The sequence below is a fragment of the Zootoca vivipara genome, chromosome 17 (genome assembly GCF_963506605.1).
Source record: "Zootoca vivipara chromosome 17, rZooViv1.1, whole genome shotgun sequence".
In the NCBI taxonomy this organism is placed as follows: domain Eukaryota; kingdom Metazoa; phylum Chordata; class Lepidosauria; order Squamata; family Lacertidae; genus Zootoca; species Zootoca vivipara.
This window is the reverse complement of record NC_083292.1, coordinates 15,252,672-15,274,023: the sequence shown is the minus strand read 5'-3', so window position 1 is coordinate 15,274,023 and position 21,352 is coordinate 15,252,672. Positions and strand designations below refer to the sequence as shown.

At 46.6% G+C, this 21,352-nt stretch overlaps 1 protein-coding gene across 1 annotated transcript in view; it reads right to left on the bottom strand.

Moving 5' to 3' along the window:
* The window catches only part of GGT5 (gamma-glutamyltransferase 5), a 42,939-nt gene extending 30,021 nt beyond the window's left edge, over positions 1–12,918 (bottom strand). The window contains exon 1 of the mRNA XM_035098935.2: positions 12,381–12,918. Within this exon, the coding sequence (XP_034954826.2) occupies positions 12,381–12,550 (170 nt within the window). The 5' untranslated portion in view covers positions 12,551–12,918. The remainder of the gene's footprint in view (positions 1–12,380) is intronic.
* Between the last annotated feature and the right edge of the window lie 8,434 nt (positions 12,919–21,352).

Sequence of the window (21,352 nt, the reverse complement as noted above, 5' to 3'; positions counted from 1 at the left end):
GTTTGGGAATGTAAGGAGTTTGTGTTTAAAAATTGGCCATGACCTCTACAGACTGCCTTCCTTAAGTTAAAAAAAAAAAAAAGTTTAAAAATAATAATAATGCAAGCTTGCTTAAATAATTTTATGTTAAGGGATTGATCAACCCAAAAACATGGCAAATATTGAAAAAGGGTGGAAGTGGTGTGTGAATGTTTGTTGGTTGTAAGAGGCTGTAGAAGGCCAATCTTTCTCCAGAGAGTAAAAGAGGGTGTGTGTGTATACCTACCCCTTTCTGTACAGAAAGGGGGAGCAGGAAGGGAAAAGGGAGATTGTAACTTTGAAAATGTTTGTTTGTGAACTCACAATGTTTAAGGTCTGTGTAACAAGGGAGCCATGTGCTCTGTATGTAATGTTTCTGCTGCAACCAGCTTCATTGAGCACAACAGCTCTTTGCAAGCTAAAATGCAGTGTCTATATTTCATAAAGCCTTAGGTAGGTCTCCTTCTGAGAGAAGAGTGTTGTTGTTATGAGGAATCCTTGGAAGTATTAGGACCATGTGACTATGAAATATGGTGTTCCTTCTAGGGAAATGTTATTAAAAGTAGAGGCTCCATAGCCAGCAAATGTCTATCTGAGTCAGTTTAACCTTGGTCCAGTTGGACAGAATGGTGGTAGTGAGAAAGTAAATTCCCTCTTAAAACTGTTTATCCAACCCTCAGGTTTGCTAAAGGCCTCCATGTAAAGTTGGTACTTTTAATCTTCCCCTTCCTTCCTTTTCCCTTAGTACACATGTGTGCTTCCGTGATAGGGCATAGCCCGTGTTTCCTTCCCAGTTAGCCATCTGTACTCAAATGTATGTGTATCCTGCTTTGAAAGGGCGATGATAGTGTTGAGATCCCCATATTTCAGAAGGGATGGACTAGATTACTCAAGATCCCTTCCAACCCTACCAGACTCTTGCAAATGGGGGGGGGGAGTTAAATGAGGAAATTGTATGTTGTATGTGATATGAAAGTGCTAGGTAGGTGGAAGGAGAGAGAGAGAGAATGTGTTTGAAATTGCATTTTGTATGTGATGTGAAGGTGCTAGGTAGGTAGAAGGAGAGAGAGAGAGAATGTGTTTGAAATTACATTTTGTATGTGATGTGAAGGTGCTAGGTAGGTAGAAGGAGAGAGAGAGAGAATGTGTCTGAAATTGTATGTTGTATGTGATGCGAAGGTGCTAGGTAGGTAGGAGAGAAAGAGAATGTGTTTGTAAGTAACCTTGAAAATGCTTGCTCAATACTTTGAAAATATTTTGAAACTTGAAAATGTTCACTTCATGAGGTGTGCAAATGTTTGTTATTGAGAGAGGCTCAAAAGGGGAGTCTTTCTTCAAGTGACTAGAGGAATATTGACTAAAGGAAAATTGAACAGCTATTCCTATAAAGGTGATTTGTTTGTCAAAAGTAGAGCTTCCTTAGCCAGGAATTGTCTATCTGAGTCTAGTTTTAACTTCAATTGTGTTGGGCTCCTGATATAACCTCTTAAGGAAAAACTCATCTGCTAAAGGGTTCTGTATAAAGTTGGTATTTTAATTCAAATCTTGTGGATCCTGTATCTTAGAGGGTTAGACTAAATGACCACAGGGTCCCTTCTAACTCCCATTTTAGAGCTATGTGAAAGGCAATGTGTCTGATGTGGTGATGGGTTGAAATTCAGCCCAGCTCTGCTTTCTGGCAAGGAAAGATTATTGGTTTTCAGAGTTAGAACAAGAGTGTCTTTTTTAAGGAGTGATTATATGAGTTTTACCATTTTGTCTATTAAGGTTTAAAGTTTAAGCACATATAAAAGTCTTGACCATTTCCCCTTGTAAATAAATGGCAGAATATATCTTATGAATTGTGACCCTGTAGCCATTTTCCCATATATGAGGGGGCAGGGAATTTTAGTCTGCCCATGGCTGAAGTTATTTAAAACAAACAAACATTTGCAATTTATGAATTCTGACTGGTCATTTACCCGTACATAAGGGGGCGGGTCATTGTTCCGCTAATGACTAGAGGGAAAGCACACTAATAATAATAATCCACATTTGTGAAATATTTTGAATAAAAGTCTGCACCCCAAAAACCCTGTAGATAAAGGGGGCAAATCTAGATTTCTTTTGCCTGGGGTATGAGATGTTTATATAGTACAGTAAACATGGCTAATTAGTGCCATGACTTCATTAAGGAGTTTAATTTGACCAAACTTTTCTTGCAGCTTTCTGGTGAAAATATTGCGTTGTCTGGATATTGAAGTTTTATATATTTAAAGTTTAAGATTTATAAGCCTGCTTCCTAAGCAGCAAGGAACAGGAAATAAGAGGTCAGAAATATCTCAGGACACAAAGGCTAAAGAAATGGATTTAAACTTACCAAAGAATTTAATTTGACCACTTTTTGTTGCTGGTTTGGTGGAAGTGTAAATTGCTGGGTTTCTGGGTAAAATCTAACCTATTCACCCTTCCCTTCCTCTATTCAAATGGTGACTTAGCCAACAGCTGCAACACTTTCAATTGGTACAATGGATTTCTAAATCATGAACTCTGTACATGCACAGAGACTATGTCAGCTTGAAGAGAAAGAGAGGAGAAAAAGAAGGTTGTAACTTAAGAGGTGTCAAGGTTATACTCTGCACATGAAATATTATTCAAATTTCTTAATGTAAAGCGCCCTTCACACTTGGAAATTCATAGAAAATAGCTGTCTTCTCTTCATACTACCCTGATGGTCAGATCCACCCAGTTGACAGACAGACTATGCAAACTAAGGCTCTGTTATAAGAATTTTAAGGTCACATATATAATAATTGTTCATAAAACATGTACATGAATGTACAGGCACATGTCTGAAGCAGCACAGGAAGACAGGCCTGACTGACACCATTTTGACTCTCTGAGCAGGTGTTCCTCTGCAAGGAAGAAGGGGGTGGGGGGAACCTTCTCATTGTCTCAGGTAATCCCTGGCATCCTGATACCCGAGTGCCAGACAAAAGGGTGTGATTAACTTGGCTGGGAAACGGGGAAATGTAAATATCTCTTGTTGATTGGGTTTTGGGGGCAGGGGGCAGGGTCCAGACTGCTCAGATTACTGCTACCAGACCTCCCCTTTCATGATGTACCTATGATGAATCTAGGGAGGGCGGTCTTGGGCTACACCCCTTCTGTGACGTATGGGTCCTTTTCCTAGCTTCCATTTATTAAATCAGTTTTCCATTATTTTCCCATTCACCTTCAAATCTTTAAGGTTACAGTCCAATATTAACATGTGTGGTCTTTATAATGTCTTCGTATTAATTGATAGTAACTTTTTCCTTTTAATCTGATATCTTTGTGTCCAGTCCATCTGAAAAAAAATGTTGTTTGAGTGGTAATCTAAATATCATTTTGTTTTATTTATGCAATTTTTTTTGCATTTCTACCTTTTCTTCCTGTACATACGAATGTAGCATCTAAGTCATTCTTTCCTGTAAATAATAATAGTAATAATAGTCCCTTTCAAACAGGATACGCGAACCTCAAAGAGAATTCAGAACCACATAAGGAAAATGTTAATAACTTATCAATTGTGTCCTAATTAACAACATTTTTGTCCTTTGTTTCCTCCACAGCCAAACTAGGTGAAGTAAACTAAACAGACTGAGTAGACAATAACAGCAGTAATTAAATATAAATGATAATAATAATATTTAAATGAATAAAATGCTTAACTATGATGAATTACAAGGATATTTTCTCTCTTCGACCTCAAGACTCTGTGCCCTAGGATTTAAAAGCAGCCAGAATTGTCTCAAGCTCACTTGATGACCTCAAGACATACAACTGATATATAATTTACGTTGTGTGATATTCGACAAAAACATTGAACTACTGTACGTCTGACAGTATGTTATTTACACAAAAGGGGGGACGCCCCCTCCACACTTGTAAATTAATAGAAAATTGCTATCTTCTGGTCACTGGGCAAATGCTTCGTCAGTAAATGCTTCCTTGAGATGTACTAATCTCACATTTACCTCTACCATATACTGGTATTAATCCTGGTGTATTTTGCCTCTTGTTTTCTTCCACAGCAAAAAAAAAAAAAAAAAAGAGAGGAGATACAAACAGTAATCCCTTTTATTCTTTTAGTCTTTCTTCCCTTACAGGCATTCTTCCCCCCTGCTATATAAAGTTGACTTCCCTCTGTTTTGGGCTTTGATGCTTCTTTTTAGGTTGCAAATAATCTGCTTTCATTTATTTATTTATTTTTCCATTATGTCTATGAAATTAACCTAAGTACTTCCAAATACAGTATTGTTTTGTAACTGCATTCTGTCAGGTAGCACCTTTAAGTTATCTTCATAAAGTTCTCTTTTAGCAAAAGAACCAAACAAACTTAGCAGGTAATAACAGTAGTAACTATATAGAAAGGCGATGAATAAAATACTTAAATGCATTAAGATTTTATTGTTTACAGCTTCCCAAGAAGACTCTGGCCACAACAATCACATTCCAAAAGGATATGGACTGACAAAAAGGGGGGGGGGAGATGAATTGTAAGGACATTTTCTGTCCCTTTCTAACCTCAAGCAAATGTGCCAAATGGCTAAAGATGTGTGAAAAAGGCAAGAACTGCCTCAAAACCACAGATTTCCTCAAATACATCCAACTGGGGTGGAATTAATAATTGTATGTTGTGTATATTATGTGTTATTATGTAGAATTGCTGAACTATGTCTGATAGTGTGTTATTTCCATGGGGGGAGGGGGGACCACAGTTTTTGTGTAATTGTTTTTATGTTTACCATACTTTTGCTTTTACCCCATTGGAGGGTTCTCATGCATTTTTATACTTTCCAGTAGATCAGGCTATTGTTAAGACCAATTTATTAAGTTAGACCAACTTATCACCACATATTCTTGTCCCACCTGGCACTCTGCAGTGTGCCAACCTTCTCTACACATCTTTTTTAATTGTTTTAACTCATTTGACCAAAAAAAGAGGCTTCAGGATCCATGAAGTCTGGAGACTGGATTTCAGTTAAAGTGTACCAGAAGCAGCCACTTTGACCACTTTGGGAGGGACCATCTCAAGTTCTCCTCACCTCACCCACTGCTCTAAAATAGGGGAGAAGAACTCTTGGCTGCATCACACTAGGTGTAAGAAAACAGTACCGGACCTGAATCGGGACCAAGATCGGGCCCAACAGACCGGACCAGACCAGGATCTCCTCTAAACCGCTTTGGACATCTGGACCTCGGAGATAGTTCCAGACCCCAACACCATCAAATTGCGCCTAAGACGTGAATAGTTCCTGCCGTCTATCTTCAGCCTTCCTGCCGTCGCTTCAGCCTTCGCTTCGCTCCTGCTTCCTGCCATCGCTTCAGCCTTCGCTTCCCTTCAGCCTTCATGCCGTAGCTTCAGCCTTCGCTTCGCTCCTGCTTCCTGCCGTCGCTTCAGCCTTCCTGCCATCACTTCAGCCTTCACTTCCCTTCAGCCTTCATGCCGTCGCTTCAGCCTTCCTGCAGTCGCTTCAGCCTTCGCTTCGCTCCTGCTTCCTACCGTCGCTTCAGCCGCTCACTCGTCGCTTTGTTTTGACAGTTCCTGCTTTGACAGCTGTCAGCCGCTCACTCATCGCTTCGTTTGACAACTCATGCTTTGACAGCTGTCAGTTGTTTGTCGCTCCACGTTGAACTGAACATGGGTCCCATCCTTTACCTCCTTACCCTGTTCTTCTGCTCTCAACCTGCCTTGGTCCTGTCGGACCAATGCTCCAGACTGCAAGCTGACTGCCACTTCCTCGACTACCACACTGTAGACCTAGGGGGCGACCACAACCCTGACCGAATGGGGGATTTCAACTTCTGTCACCCGGGTTCCCAAACCTTACTACGTCACTCGCTGGTGCCTAAAATCACTGGGACTCAGTACTGGGAACTCTCTATATGCCAACCTTTCCATGGAACAACAATACTACCATATGGACTGTGCTAATGGATCGTACCTCCTCTATGGACAAGGTGAGGCCCTTCGCCACCCAAATTGGACAGAAATAGAGCAGGGAGGGGCTGTGCATGTTTATACTGACAAGCAACACCAAACGGAAAACCTAATGTTTGGGTTCCAGTGCCTCCTCTTGACCCCAAAACTTTCAAAGCCCCAACTACAAGGGATTTGTTTGAGGCGATTTTGCTGCCTGTGGAATCCTGGACACACAGAGGGCTGGAAAGGGGGAAGAGTACCTTGAGGGTTGGTACCACCCCATAGGCCCTTCACCCACCTCTCCAGTATGGGACCACACCGGACCACAGCGCTGCGGGGAGATTGCAAAGGACATAACCCTCTTAAACTCCTAACCCCCACACCCTACCAGTACAGCCCCATGCCAGCTCGGAGCAGATCCAACTTTTCTTGAACCTGATTTGCTTTATCACTCGCGACTTACCGGCGGGAAGGCAAAGGAATAAGGGAAAATCAAAATCCCTCCCCAAACTCTCTGACGTGGCTGCCAATAGGGAAACATGGGGCAGGGCACTATTCCCTGTGTATGGAGCTAGCTCCAACCATGTAGACATCTTAAACTTACAGGCGTACTTTTAAAATTCATGCAGAAGGCAGAACAGAACAGAACCGAATTGCTACGGACTCTTTATTGTCCAGTGAGGGCGGGACTTGTGCCCTGATCAACTCTGAGTGCTGCACGTATGTCACAGACCAGACTCTACATATTCCGGGACACTTGAACAATATCCATAAGTTGGCTGGACAACTGGAAGCTATTCAACATGAAGGACTTTCGGACTTTGACATATGGGGCTGCCCCCCCCCAACCTAGGATGGTTATTTAAAGGAATTGTTTTAGTTTATGTGTACCTGTGTTTTGTTGTGCCATGCATTGTATTAACCCTTGTTGTTCCCTGTTCCGCTTCTTCCCTGACACAAACCCCTCAAATCTCTTTCCCTAAAGAACTTATTCTCAGCACCGTACCCTCTTCCCAGAATATGTTCAGATGTGACACTTGAGGAAGGAGAATACCAGATCACAGAGCTTTGGCACCCAGGACCCCAGGGAAGGGCAGGAAGGAGCGGAGAAAAGATTCGTTGTTCTTTCAGAACTGGGTCACGAATCTATCTCCGAATGGGGGACTGTTAGGGAATTTTATAGGGGGGGGGCACCCAAACGAGGCTTCATTTGGGAATCAAGATTGGCACTAATGCCCTCAAGGGGACCCCATTTGATCCTACAACACCACTCTAGTATCGCACCAACACGAACCCCTCAAGATCAAGCCCTGAGTAATAAAGGCTCCCTTTCCTACCCTTTCTCTGTTGCCTGAGACTCTATGTAACCATATTTCTTTATGAATGAATACAGTGTATCTTTATTTCTAAATGAAACCTCCTTTTTGCGACTCTGGCCAAGGGCTCTCAGGGATGCAGGGAACAGCCATAATCCCTTAAGCAAGAGGTCAGGTAGCCAGGGTGGTGCTCCTCTGCATATCCATAATCCATTCAGGTACCATCTCCTGCCATTCCCAACCCTCCGAAGCCAGAGGCAATACACACAACTGGACCCATTGTTTCCCCCCACCAGGTACTCAAGGATCCCTTCCCAGATACTTACTGGTACTTGCTTAACAATGTCCTGGGACATCCTTATGCTAATCCTGCTTACCTCCTGTTTACCTGTATGCTAATGCCCCTTGCACCTTCCCCTTTTCTGACGTTTTACCCTGTCACAAGTGATGTATGTATGATGCTTTCGATGTGCATTATGGGATGGTGGTGGGAAGTTTTAAAAGTTCTTGCAGCCCTGTTCACAGTGTTCAGTCTGGCATTGAACCTGCTGCGCAGTAATAAACCTTGCTGTTTGCTCCGGATCATGGCTGGACTCCTTCCTTTTATACTCCGCAACGACCACAGGCCCTTGCCTGATGAGCTGGGTGGCTGAGCATTCTCGCACCCAGAATTTTGCCCTAACACTCTCTTTTCAAGCCATCCAAGTTGGTGGTGGCCTTCGCTGCCTCCTGCAAGGGAGCAAGTTCTATACCTTATCTATATGTGCTGCATACTTAAGGATTACATGCTCTTAACCACACATGTTCTACGCTTCCACAGACGTATACTTTGACCCTCGGCCATGTGAAGAAAACCATAACGGTGTTTGGACAAACTGAGGAGAACTGGGAGGACACCAAGAAAAGCCAAGAGGATGGAAGGTCCTAAGATTAGAGGGGAATGCCAAGATCTGCAAATATTTGAGAAAGGAGGGAGATAAAGGCCTCTATCGCTTTGAAGGAGGAGATAAGGTGGAGGGGCTCCCTGGCTGTCTGGGGTGGAAAATGCCTTTATTAGATATCTGAGGGGGAAAGGCCTTCTCATCGTGTGATGGATTTGCCAATGGAATGTTGGCTTTCCAATCCAGAGTTGGATCATCTTCCTTGGAGGTTTGTGAAGGAGACTCCAGGATGTAACCCACCCATTGGAGGGAGGAGTTGGGGAGGCAACTCTGCCCATTCTCATTTTTCCAATCTTAAATTCACCTGGGAGTTTGCATTCCATGGGAGTTTGCATTTTTTATTATTATCATTTTAAAGAAACTCAGCACCATTTTGGTGTGCAATTCTCCTGACGTACATGTCCTTGTAAGACATTTCCTCCTAATACGTAACTCCTTTTTTTGCAAGCTATTTTAAACTAACGTATCCATTTTTAAAACGCAAGCTTTATCTAATCTTTCCTGTGCACGTTACTCGTGCTGCAAAATCTGGAGAAGTGCCAGTTTCAAACAATGATCATAGATCATAGAATTCTAGAGTTGCAAGGGACCCTGAGGATCATCAAATCTAACCCCCCCACAATACAGGAATATGCAGCTTGTCCCATATGGGGATCGAACCTGCAACCTTGGTGTTATCAGCACCATTCATTCCTCTGCCCCACAGGTGGGGGAATCATAGAATTGTAGAGCTGGAAGGGACCCAAAGGGCCATCTCATGCAACTAGATGCAGTGCAGGAATCCCAGCTAAAGCAGGCAGGAATATGCTCTGTGTCTCACAAGGGGTTCCTCGGAGGAAGGGGGGTACCAGGAAGGAGGGGGAAAGAGAGCTGTTCTGAGCACTAGTGGCGGCGGCAGCAGGGGGGAGGGAGAATAATTTCTTGGAGATTTTCCCTTCAGAGAACTTTACCTGTGAGATGAAATGGTTGTTTGTAGTAGAGTGGAAGGCTGTCAACTCCCCCTGGAAACAAGAGAATGTCAGGCGGGGGCGGGGGGGAGACGGTGGTTCATAGACCCACCTCCCCAGAGACATGTCTGGGCCAACAATCCCCCATCTCACTTCTTTCTGCCTGCCTGCTGCTTCTAACATTCAGAAGCTTCTGATTTGGCACACCACTGACACACAGGTGGAATCTACACGCATATTTAAAAATGCTGTTAAAATGTTTTTTTTAAAAAAAAAGTTTTGAAAAATACATTGGATTTGGCGTAGCTCATTGTCGCCATCTAGTGTTGCATTTGTATATTTCACTTTACATTTAAAGCGTTTTATTTGCAGCTGTATAGCTGAGTCCAAGGTCTGCATAAACTTCCTCATTCATGACACAATTTTGCCTCCCCCACCCCACAAGGTAATGGCTTGGTGCCCTGGGCCAGGATCCCTGAACCTATTAAATGTCCCCTTCTCTCCACGCTTGCTTGGTGCTCCAGAAGTGACTATCATATGCTCCAAGGCCCCAATTTGCCAAAGACAACCCCCTCTTCTGTTTCCCTTTTACTTTATGGGTTGCTTAATTCAGATTGTGTCTGTGTGCAGGGTTCCCCCTACCCCCTGAGGTCTCTATGAGCCCCTGGGTGGAGAATGGTCTTGTGTCTTGTATAGTGCAGCCTTCCCCAACCTGGTGCCCTCCCAATCTTTTAGACTGATGGGAGTTGTAGGGCTGATGGGAGTTGTAGTCCCAAACATCTGGAAGGCTGATCGAGGGCATGTGTAGGTAAAAGTTTGTGTATGGAGATAGAGAAACCTGACATTTCACACATTTCAGTTACAGAAGAATATAATGAATGGTGTCTGGGCAGCCCTACAATTAGACAGAGAAAGGCAGCAGAAGATCATGGGCAGAAGGAGTAGCAGTACAGTTAAAAATGGAAATTGTAGAATGCACAAAAAGTATACATTTCCTACAAAAGGGACACAAAACTTTAGATTCCTGAGTATGCTAAAGCTATCCAATAATAGAAGCACCAGGGAAGACAGCATTACAGTCATACCTTGGATCCCAAAGGCCTTGCGAGTTGAATGTTTTGGCTCCCAAACGCTGCAAACCCAGAAGTGAGTGTTCCGGTTTGCCAAGGTTCTATGGAACCCGAACTGCAGCTAATTGGAAGCTGCACCTTGGTTTCCGAACATGTTGGAAGTCGAACGGACTTTGGGAATGGATTCTGTTCGACTTGCGAGGTACCACTGGATTATTATTTTATCACAGGTTTTTATGGGCATTTCCTGCTTCCCTTGGGCTGGAAGAGGATGCCTTCCTGTCACCAGGGTTAGACCTGAAAATCAACAGCCAGTGTGGTGCAGTGGTTAGATTAGGTTAGATTAAAACCTGGGAGACCAGGGTTTAAATCTCCCACTCAGCCATGTGAAGCTCACTGGCTGACCTTGGCCCAGTCATTGCCGTCTCTCTGCCTAGCCTACCTCACAGGGTTGTTGTGGGGATTAAATGAGGAGAGGGGAAACTACATATGCCACCTTGGGCTCCTTGGAGAAAGATATTGAAAATAAATAAATTTACAACAAAATATATATAGAAAAGAGTCTACAACCTGAAAAAAGGAAACAAGGCATGCACTTGTGAAGAAAATCTTTAATATTTTTTTTTAAACAACAACAACAGCAACATTCGGGCTAGCGGTTTCTATCCATGGAATTGGGGAGCCAGGCACCTCTTCAGGGTGCAAAATGTTTGGGCCTAGCCCCGATTTTTGCAGGGCAGGGGTGCTTTTTTTAGCAGATACCTACCCAAGCAGTCTTCTTAGTTTAAGAATATAAAATAATAATAATAATAATAATAATAATAATAATAATAATATTTATAGCCCGCCCACCTGGCTGGGTTTCCCCAGCCACTCTAGGCGGCTTCCAACAAAACATTAAAACACAACAATCTATCAGACAAGCCCACTGGATCAGGCAAATGGCCCATCTACCTTAGCATCCTGCTCTCACAGTGGTCAAACAGGGGCCCCAAAGGGGGGGGACACCCTCAAACAGGATTCGAGCACAAAAGCCTTCTCCCCTCCTGAGGTTTCCAACATCTGGAATTCAGAAGCATCGCTGCCTCTGACCAAAGAACCAGTCAGTGCATTGCCATCCTGGCTAGTACAGTAGCTGTCAATAGCCCTCTACTCCATGGATTTGTCCAATCATGGGCGTGGCCTCCCCTAAATCAAGTAAATAAATAAAAGTACTCAACTAAAACTGTAGAAAGATTTTGGCAGATATTTCCGAGTGCTGGGGGGGTAAAAAAAAAAGAATACAAAACAACTGTTGTTGAGACATTCCGTTCCGAATCTGCTAGACAGAGCCAGACAGATGACGGTGGCAGGTAAGTGTCCTGCCCCATCCCCCCAAAAAAACCACAAATCCTGGCTACACCCATGTGTCTAATCCTCTTCTAAAGCCACCCAGGCTTAAACAGAAAGGAAGAACTTTCTGACAATAAGAGAGCCGATAAACAACAGGAGGAACTTCTTCAGGAGGTACCGGTGGAGATTGTTAAGCAGAGGGTTGGATGGCCACCTGGCACGGGTGCTTTAGCTGTGATTCCTGCAATGCCGGGGGTTGGACTGGATGACCCTCAGGGTCCTTTCCGATTCTACTACAATTCTATGATTCCATGTAGGAGCACAGGACAGAATATCGTGGCGGCGAAGGCGATGTCCGGGGTGACAAGGAGGTCTCACCCTGGGGAGGTGAGGGGCTCCTGAAAAAAACCCTTGGCTGGAGCCAGGGGTGCCAACTTGAATAAAATATTGGGGGGGGTACACAGGTAAGCCACACCTCAGATAATTCATCACATGATGGGACAAACCAACACTTGAATGACAATGCCCATCAACTTTGGGAGGGGGACCCAGCCCTCCTCCCCAATATTTGGCTCCTCTGACTGGAACAGGCGAGAGTCTGAAGTCGCAACAAGTGCCAAGGCGGGTCCCATCTCAGAAGGAGAAACCGCTGTCTCTCTGGCCTGGCTGAGCTGTGATGCCAAGACCAAGAAATACCAAGAGCCCTGGCAATACCGAGGGTAGGGGACGGACGGGTTTGGAAAAGAGAGTCCCAGAGACAGAAGATTCCCTTCCCGCCCCTCCAACCCCCTCCAGGCCGACCGTCTTACCTGCCAATGTCGGAGCAGGTTTGGGTGTCCGCCGCCACCGCTGCCCGAGGGTACCTCGGAGGAGCGCACCGCGACCGGGTCAGGAACACGGCTAGTACCGCGGCTCCCGCCAGGGCCACCAAGCCCACCACCAGAGCCAGGCAGCAGAGCTTGCCGCGCGATAGACCCATTTCACAGATGGTGCGACTCCGGCTCCTATAGCAGGCAGAGGTAGCTCACCCCACGCGGCTGCTCCTTGCGTTGGCTAGTGCTGCAGGCGCCGGCCGGAGCTGGGCCTTTTTAAGGGGCTGTCCCCGCCCGGGGTGTGTGTGTGTGTGTGTGTGTGCTTGGCAGAGGGGAGAGGCCCGCCCCCCTGCCCGCCACATCCTTATCCTATGATAGCAAACCTTGGGGGGGGGGCCACTGCGTGAGAAGCAGAGCTAAGCCAATGTGGAAAACTTCCAGGATTTTCCGAATGCAGTGGAGCTGCCTGTTGCGCTCTGGCTACTGCGGAATTGGGTCTATTAAAACGGTTTATGCAAGGTCCCTGGCGGCAAGCTTGCAGCAGGAGCTCCCGTCTAAGCCAAGGGGAGAGGTGGAGGGTGTGTGTTTGCGTTGCCCTTAAAGGGAAAACGCGCACTTTCCTTCCTCGTCCTGAACCCAACCCGCAGATATCAGCAGCATACATCAGGCTGCTTCTCCCGGTTACCCGTTTACTGATCCGTCGAGCAAAGTTTGCTTGGAGGCGAGACGACGTCCGCTTTATTAAGCCTTGCTGGCGGGGAGGTGAGACGACGTTGCGTCAAAGCAAGCACTTCGCCCGCCTTACCAATGCCCATAGCTGCCAAGTTATCCCTTTTTTTAAGGGATTTCCCCTTATGCTGAATAGGCTTCCTTGCGAGAAAAGGGAAAACTTGGCAGCTATGCCAATGCCTTTTCCCCTCGTCACTTTCCTTCTGGCAAAAACAAGCTTGGTTTTGAGCGGGAAACGACTCCCGAATAAACTTCAGCTGCACGACCTAGGATCGCTCAGTCAGTAGAGCTATCCCAGGTCACTAGGGTTGTTGGTTCGAGCCCCACTTCGGGTAAAAGATTCCTGCATTGCAAGAAGTTGGACTGGGTGACCCTTGCGGTCCCTTGCAACTCTACGATTCTATGATTTTATGACCTGCATTTGCCGGGATATGACGGACTCGCGGCCGAAAACAGGGGCGAGGTGGGGGGGGGGCTCATCCATGCCGGAAGTACCTTCCCCGGTTGCCAAGCCGGGCTCCTTTCGAATCCACATGGAACAGGGAGAGGGAGAGATTAACTCGAAGGGCAGGGCAAGGCAGGGACAGGGGCTTGTAAGGATGCATAGACACGTGTGCTAAAAGTTTCGCAAAGGATTTCAGCCAGTAGAGTCCGAGGACCAGAGACTCTGGAGGGAGCCCTCTCTGGAGACACTTGCCTGCTTTGCTCGTTTGCTGGTTAGTGATAAGCATGTTTGGGACTCTCTTTTTATGCAAATATCATATTCTAGGCGAATCGTTCAGGCTGCAAAGGGTTAAAGCCGGAGTGGCTTCACTGTAGCAATCCTATATTTTGCCTGTGCTAATTTATACATACAGGTGCATATTTTGGCCAATTTTCAGGGGCAGCAAACCAACTCTGGCTATGGAGTGACCCGTTCAGGGGTCAGCAAACTTTTTCAGCAGGGGGGCGGTCCACTGACCTTGTGAGGGGCTGGACTATATTTTGGGGGAAAAATATGAACGAATTCCTATGCCCCACAAATAACCCAGAGGTGCATTTTAAATAAAAGGACACATTCTACTCATGTGAAAACACCAGGCGGGCCCCACAAATAATCCAGAGATGCATTTTAAATAAAAGGACACATTCTACTCATGTGAAAACACCAGGCAGGCCCCACAAATAATCCAGAGATGCATTTTAAATAAAAGGACACGTTCTACTCATATAAAAACATGCTGATTCACGGGCCGGATTTAGAAGGCGATTGGGCCGCATCCGGCCCCTGGGCCTTAGTTTGGGGACCCGTGCATTATGGGGATTGGGGTGGGGTTTCAACGGTGTCGCTTGGCCTCCCTGTAAACCAAAAAATTAAGATAAAACCTTTTAAAAGTTTGAAGGGGGAGGGGGAGAAGGAGATCTTGGGTCTGGTGTGAAAGGCCTCTGGCCCACCTCCTAGGCAGGCCCCTGATAAAAGACCTCCACCCATGCTAGGGTCTCGATCTGGATCCCCCCCCCAAGTCCTGGCAATTTGTGTAAATAAACCTTTAGGCTTCAGGGCATAGAGATACAGCTAACATATCATCTAGTCTTGCTCTAAGTTGGCAAGCAGTCACATCCCAGCACTCAGAACCTCTCTGCATTTTGGATTTTATTTGTCTTTGGAAGGTGATGGGTCATTTGCTGCATCACAATATTATAAGATAAAAAACAACGACTTAATTTAAGAGGAAGGTACTTACAAATTAATCCATTTCCCCCTAAAGGAGAGAAACAGAAGATAAAGGCCCCTGTCTGAAGTTCAGGATGGGAGGGGACAATGAGATCTATTGGGAGGAAGTTACCCCACAAGTGGTGTATGGTGCAGAGATATGGGGCAAAGACTGTTGAAATGGAAACTTCTTTTTGAAGTCACTCCAGAACCTCCTTATGCAGCACTCCTTATTGCCATGATGAAACTGAAGTTGAGTTTCACTCAAGATTGCTGAGAGCTCGTCGTGTCCTGCTTTTGAAGTGGTGGAAACTACAGCACATGCCGGGCACAAGGTGATCCCCGTGCTATTTTGCACGAATAGGTCTGTCCAAAACTGAGCTAATAAATATAAAGACCTTGCAATTAAGTATGGACCGATTCTTGACGCTATTAATGCGGGAGACCTTCTCATGCCCTGCTCACTGGCACTTGCCGCTGTTGTGGCCTCTCCGCCCAAGGACTGTTGCTAATGTTAGGGCAAAATTCTGGGTGCGAGAATGCTCAGCCACCCAGCTCATCAGGCAAGGGCCTGTGGTCGTTGCGGAGTATAAAAGAAAGGAGTCCAGCCACAATCCGGAGCAAACAGCAAGGTTTATTACTGCGCAGCAGGTTCAATGCCAGACTGAACACCGTGAACAGGGCTGCAAGAACTTTTAAAAGTTCCCACCACCATCCCATAATGCACATCAAAAGCATCATATGTACATCACTTGTGACAGGGGAAGGTGCAAGGGGCATTAGCATACAGGTAAACAGGAGATAAACAGGATTAACATAAGGTAACAATGCACGATGTCCCAGGACATTGATAAGCAAGTACCAGTAAGTATCTGGGAGGGGATCCTTGAGTACCTGGCGGGGTGGGGTGGGGTGGAACAATGGGTCCAGGTGTGTGTATTGCCTCTGGCTTCGGAGGGTCGGGAATGGCAGGAGATGGTACCTGAATGTATTATGGATATGCAGAGGAGCACCACCCTGGCTACGTGACCTCTTGCTTAAAGGATTATGGCTGTTCCCTGCATCCCTGAGAGCCCTTGGCCAGAGTCGTAAAAGGGGGTTTCATTTATAAATACAGATACACGGTATTCATTCATAAAGAAATATGGTTACATAGAGTCTCAAACTACAACGCAGACCTCAGTTACGAATACATTTACATAGAGTCTCAGGCAACAGAGAAAGGGTAGGAAAGGGAGCCTTTATTACACAGGGCTTGATCTTGAGGGGGTTCGTGTTGGTGCGATACTAGAGTGGTGTTGTAGGATCAGACGGGGTCCCCTTGAGGGCATTTGTGCCAATCTTGATTCCTAAATGAAGCCTCGTTTGGGTGCCCCCCCCCATAAAATTCCCTAACACTGGCATCCGTCTGCCTCGAGAGACAATGGAGTGCGCCTCTGGGGGTGAAGTCAGCACCGCATTAGCAGCACGGAAGTGTCTTCCCGGGGGCACAATCCTAGGCCGTGCACAAGACCTCTCTCTCAGCCTCGCTGATGTGGCCCAAAGGAAAGCAGAGTAATATGTTTGGCACCAGCTTGGCTGCAGGAGTTGCTGGAAGGAGGTGTACAAGGCGCCATCCAACCGTCTTAGGGACTCCACTCCAGATTTGTGTCCTTAGCCTTTTCTTCTCCTGAAGGTATCCCACAAGGCAACGGAGGTTTGGGACCAGAGTTTTCCTTCTCCTGCCAAGCGACTGATAGAGAGAAGAAATACAATGCAAAGCCCTCTCTTCGAGGACATTCTTTCCACCCACAGCTGGGTGAGATGACTTTTAGCATGGCTTTGGAACCCCTCAGCCTTTACATAGCAAACAGGCAGCGTCTCTGTTGTCCTTTTGGCGCCTACTGAAGACTTTCCTCTTAAACAAGGCTTCTAGGTGATTTTTATCCCAGACTTCTTGGATTTGAACACATATGCACACACAGAGAGAGATGGTTTGCTTTGAAATATGCAGCTTTTTATACACAGTATGCTTTTATAGTATTCTGAAGTCACTTTGAGGTGCTTCCTAGGAAGCAATTAATTAAAAACAGTAAAAATAGTAGTAGTAATAGACAAGCAGCTGTATAAGAACATAAGAAGAGCTTGCTGGATCAGGCCAATGGCCCATCCAGTCCAGCATCCTGTTCTCATGATGGCCAACCAGATGCCCCAATGGGAAGCCAGCCAGTGGAGTAGCGTGGGTTGCCAGTGCCCAGGGCCATGCAGACGGAGGAAAACACACGGAGCATGCATGTGAACGGGTGTCTGCATCACCCAGAAGATCCGAGCTGCAGAGATAAGAAAAGAAGAGTCGTTCCATTTGTCTGGAGAGGTCACTTCCTGGTTCGCATGGAGAGCTGTTTTCAACGGAGCACAGCGACAAAAGCGTACAGCTGTATCAAGGTGGCACCGGGTATTGAAAGTTTGCGCTCTCTAGCAATTTTGGGCCCAGGGTAACCGCCCCTATGCAGCCCTCATGTTAGATTTGAGCACAATAGAAACTCTCCCCGTCTGAAGTTTCCAGCAACTGGTACTTACAAGCCTGGTTCAAACTGAGCCCTTGTCATCAGATCTTTTAAGCAGCTTAAACCCGACTGCAGAAAGTTGAAAGTCACCCTGCCTTCCTCACAGAACTCTTGCCTGCTTCTTGGCTGGGCACTGTGCTGCTTCCTTCCTTCCTTCCTTCTCTCCTCATCCCGCATCCAGATGTGGTTCTCTGCTGCCAATTCTTCCTGATTCTGCTGTTTCCCGCTGGGATTTATTCATCAGCATTGTTAATGCCTTCCTCACACACATGACCCTCAAAGATTCCCAGAAATTCTGCTGCCCTTCTTTATGCTGCTGCTGCTTCCCACCGACTCAGCCCCTCATCATCTCCTGCCTGCCCGGCTTGCCTCATTCTGGAATACCATGTAGGTTTGGGGAGGGGGCTTCCAACGCTTTCGCCTGCCAAGCCTCTGTGTGTCTCTCGAACAGGGATGGAACAAGATGTGGACAGCTGGAATCCGCACAGATGCTGGAGCAATTGCAAACCCAGCTCAGCACACCCAGATCCTAGCAAAAACAAATGAATGAATTTGCTACAGCTTCAATGCATCCTAAACAGACCTGAGAAGCCACCCAGGGTCCCAGTCCTTAGTTTGTGCAACCAGGAGCTTAAAGTGCCTGTTATAAAAGGACACCTTCACTCTGTGGCAGAGCACCTGCTTGGCCTGCAGGTAAAAAGTAAAGGGGCCCCTGACCATCAGGTCCAGTCGTGTCCGACTCTGGGGTTGCGACACTTATCTCGCTCTATAGGCCAAGGGAGCCAGCGTTTGTCCGCAGACAGCTTCCGGGTCATGTGGCCAGCATGACAAAGCCGCTTCTGGCGAACCAGAGCAGCGCACGGAAACACCGTTTACCTTCCCGCCGGAGCGGTCCCTATTTATCTACTTGCACTTTGATGTGCTTTCGAACTGCTAGGTGGGCAGGAGCTGGGACTGAGCAACAGGAGCTCACCCCGTTGCAGGGATTCGAACCGCCGACCTTCTGATCAGCAAGCTCTAGACTCTGTGGTTTAACCCACAGCGTCACCTGCTTGGCCTGCAGAAGGTCCTAAATTCAATCCCCAATGGCAGCATCTCTGGAGAGGGCTGGGAATGTCCCCTGCCTGGAGATCTGCTGCTGCCAGTCAGTGTGAGCAGTGCTGAGCTAGAAGGCATCTTCCTATCTTCCCCACCCATAGGATGCAGAAGGAAGGAGAGGGAGGGATGGTTTTAATCTATTTTGCAGTTTTGCCGACAAAGCTTTCAGAGGTAGCCTGGCTGGGTGGCAGCAGTTGCTGCTGCTGCTGCTGCTGCTTCTATGGTGGTCTTCCTCCAGGCATATTCCAAACCACTCAGGAAACAAAACTGCCTGGATGTTCAGAGCAGGGATGGAGGGAAGGCCATCACATTCAGGTCTTGCTTGGTTGCTGGGGGCACACATCTGATCCTGCTTCCGGGTTCTTCTGATGCTTTTAAGGAGGGTATTGGAAGGAACCTTGGGAGACAATGGGGGGAGGACTGGGGATTTTGATGGTGTGTGGCCAAGAGATTTAGGGTTGCCATATCCAGTAGCATCTTAGAGACCAACTAAGTTTGTCACTGGTTTAAGCTTTCGTGTGCATGCACAATTCATTTTGTGAATGTAAGTTTGGCCTCATTAAGGGGCAGTATTTCAATACTTTGGCCACCTCAGGAGAAGACTCCCTGGAAAAGACCCTGATGTTGGGAAAGATGGAGGGCACAAGGAGAAGGGGATGACAGAGGATGAGATGGTTGGACAGTGTTCACGAAGCTACGAACATGAGTTTGACCAAACTGCGGGAGGCAGTAGAAGACAGGAGTGCCTGGCGTGCTATGGTCCATGGGGTCATGAAGAGTCGGACACGACTAAATGACTAAACAACAACAACATTTCAATATGTGTTGGAAAATGAGAGTACCCCTAAACATATTTTTTAAGAAAAAAAAGCACTGCTTAAAGCCTAAAACCATTTGCCTTAAGCTACTGCTTGGTCTAAGGGACGCGGGTGGCGCTGTGGGTTAAACCACTGAGCCTAGGGCTTGCTGATCAGAAGGTCGGCGGTTCGAATCCCTGTGACGGGGTGAGCCCCCGTTGCTTGGTCCCAGCTCCTGACAACCTAGCAGTTCGAAAGCACGTCAAAATGCAAGTAGATAAATAGGTACCACTACAGCGGGAAGGTAAACGGCGTTTCCATGTGCTGCTCTGGTTTGCCAGAAGCGGCTTTGTCATGCTGGCCACATGACCTGGAAGGTATACACCGGCTCCCTCGGCCAATAATGCGAGATGAGCGCGCAACCCCAGAGTCGGTCATGACTGGACCTAATGGTCAGGGGTCCCTTTACTGCTTGGTCAATTACCTGAGACAGACAGAGAGAGAGAGAGAAAGAGAGAGAGAGAGACTGCCCACAGGCACCCATGCAGACCCCTGAATGGGTGAGTGTGTTTGGGTTTGGTAGGGGAAGATGGGGACCCAGGTGGCGCTGTGGGCAAAACCACTGAACCTAGGGCTTGCTGATCAGAAGGTCGACGGTTCGAATCCCTGTGACGGGGTGAGCTCCCGTTGCTTGGTCCCAGCTCCTGCCAACCTAGCAGTTCGAAAGCACATCAAAATGCAAGTAGATAAATAGGAACCGCTATAGCGGGAAGGTAAACGGCGTTTCCATGTGCTGCTCTGGTTTGCCAGAAGCGGCTTTGTCATGCTGGCCACATGACCTGGAAGCTATACGCTGGCTCCCTCGGCCAATAATGCGAGATGAGCGCGCAACCCCAGTGTCGGTCACGACTTGACCTAATGGTCAGGGGTCCCTTTACCTTTACCTTTAGGGGAAGATGGGCTGAAGTTGCCCAGCAGGAAACATGAATTTGCATTTCCTCCCCCCAGCTGCATACAGGGCTGTGGGGAGTCTAGAGGAAAGGCTTTTTGGAGAGGAGGAGACACTCTGTTCCCCCTTCTGTCCCTTGCTAGTTAATGAAAAGCTTTGAGGTGGGTGTGGGATTCTTTACATTTTTCTCTCCCATAAAACCCTTTACCACAATCCTCTTCTAACACTGCTGCTTCTCAAATTAATCCCCTCCTCACCCTTTCCACCCTTTCCGGCTGGGAGTTAAAACTGTGTTTTTGGGTTTGTTTGTTTTTAAATCAATTCAATCTTTCAAACTGCTTGCATACATGTAATTGGTTTTATTGCATTGTGCAATCGCTGCAACATTCTCTGGTGGGAAAGATTCATTCATTTAACAAACATTAATTGATGCTCTTCAGAGCAACCCTCATTTTAAAAACGGCAGTTCTTAAAAATGCAAAAGCAGTTTGAGCACCGTGGAGGCTGTCCTTCCTTCTCCAACCTGGTGCCCTCCAGATGTGTTAGGCTACAACTCCCATCAGCCCCGGCCAGCATGGACATTGTAGTCCAAAAATTCAGCTCTTGCAGGGGTGGGTGTGGGTGGGGATATCTAGTTCAGCGTTTCTCAACCGCTGTTCCGCGGCACACTAGTGTGCCGCGAGACGCTGGCTGGTGTGCCGCGACGTGCGGCGACGAGAAGGGCGATTTGCATTGTCACGTGCCTGGCGGCCGCCAATAAACATCACTAACCCGCCGGAAAGCAATATTTCTCCTCCTCTTTCCCAAAGCTCAGTGCAAACGAGCCTGGCGGCCGCCAATACACAACACTAACCCGCCGGAAAGCAATATTTGGCAAGTGTTTCTTACAGTCATAATTATAATATAGGGCGGCACAGAGTTAATTTTTTAAACTTTTTAAATGGTGGTGTGCCTCGTGATTTTTTTCACGGAACAAGTGTGCCGTGGCCCAAAAAAGGTTGAGAAACACTGATCTAGTTGCAGGGAGGCTCACTGGATGCAAGGACCCCCACCCAAACAAACAAACATGTAGTTATAGTGATCTGGTAGTAGCAGCTGAAGAATACTTCAGTGAAGTGTCTCTTGGTTTATTGAATCTTATTGCATCCTGAAACTTG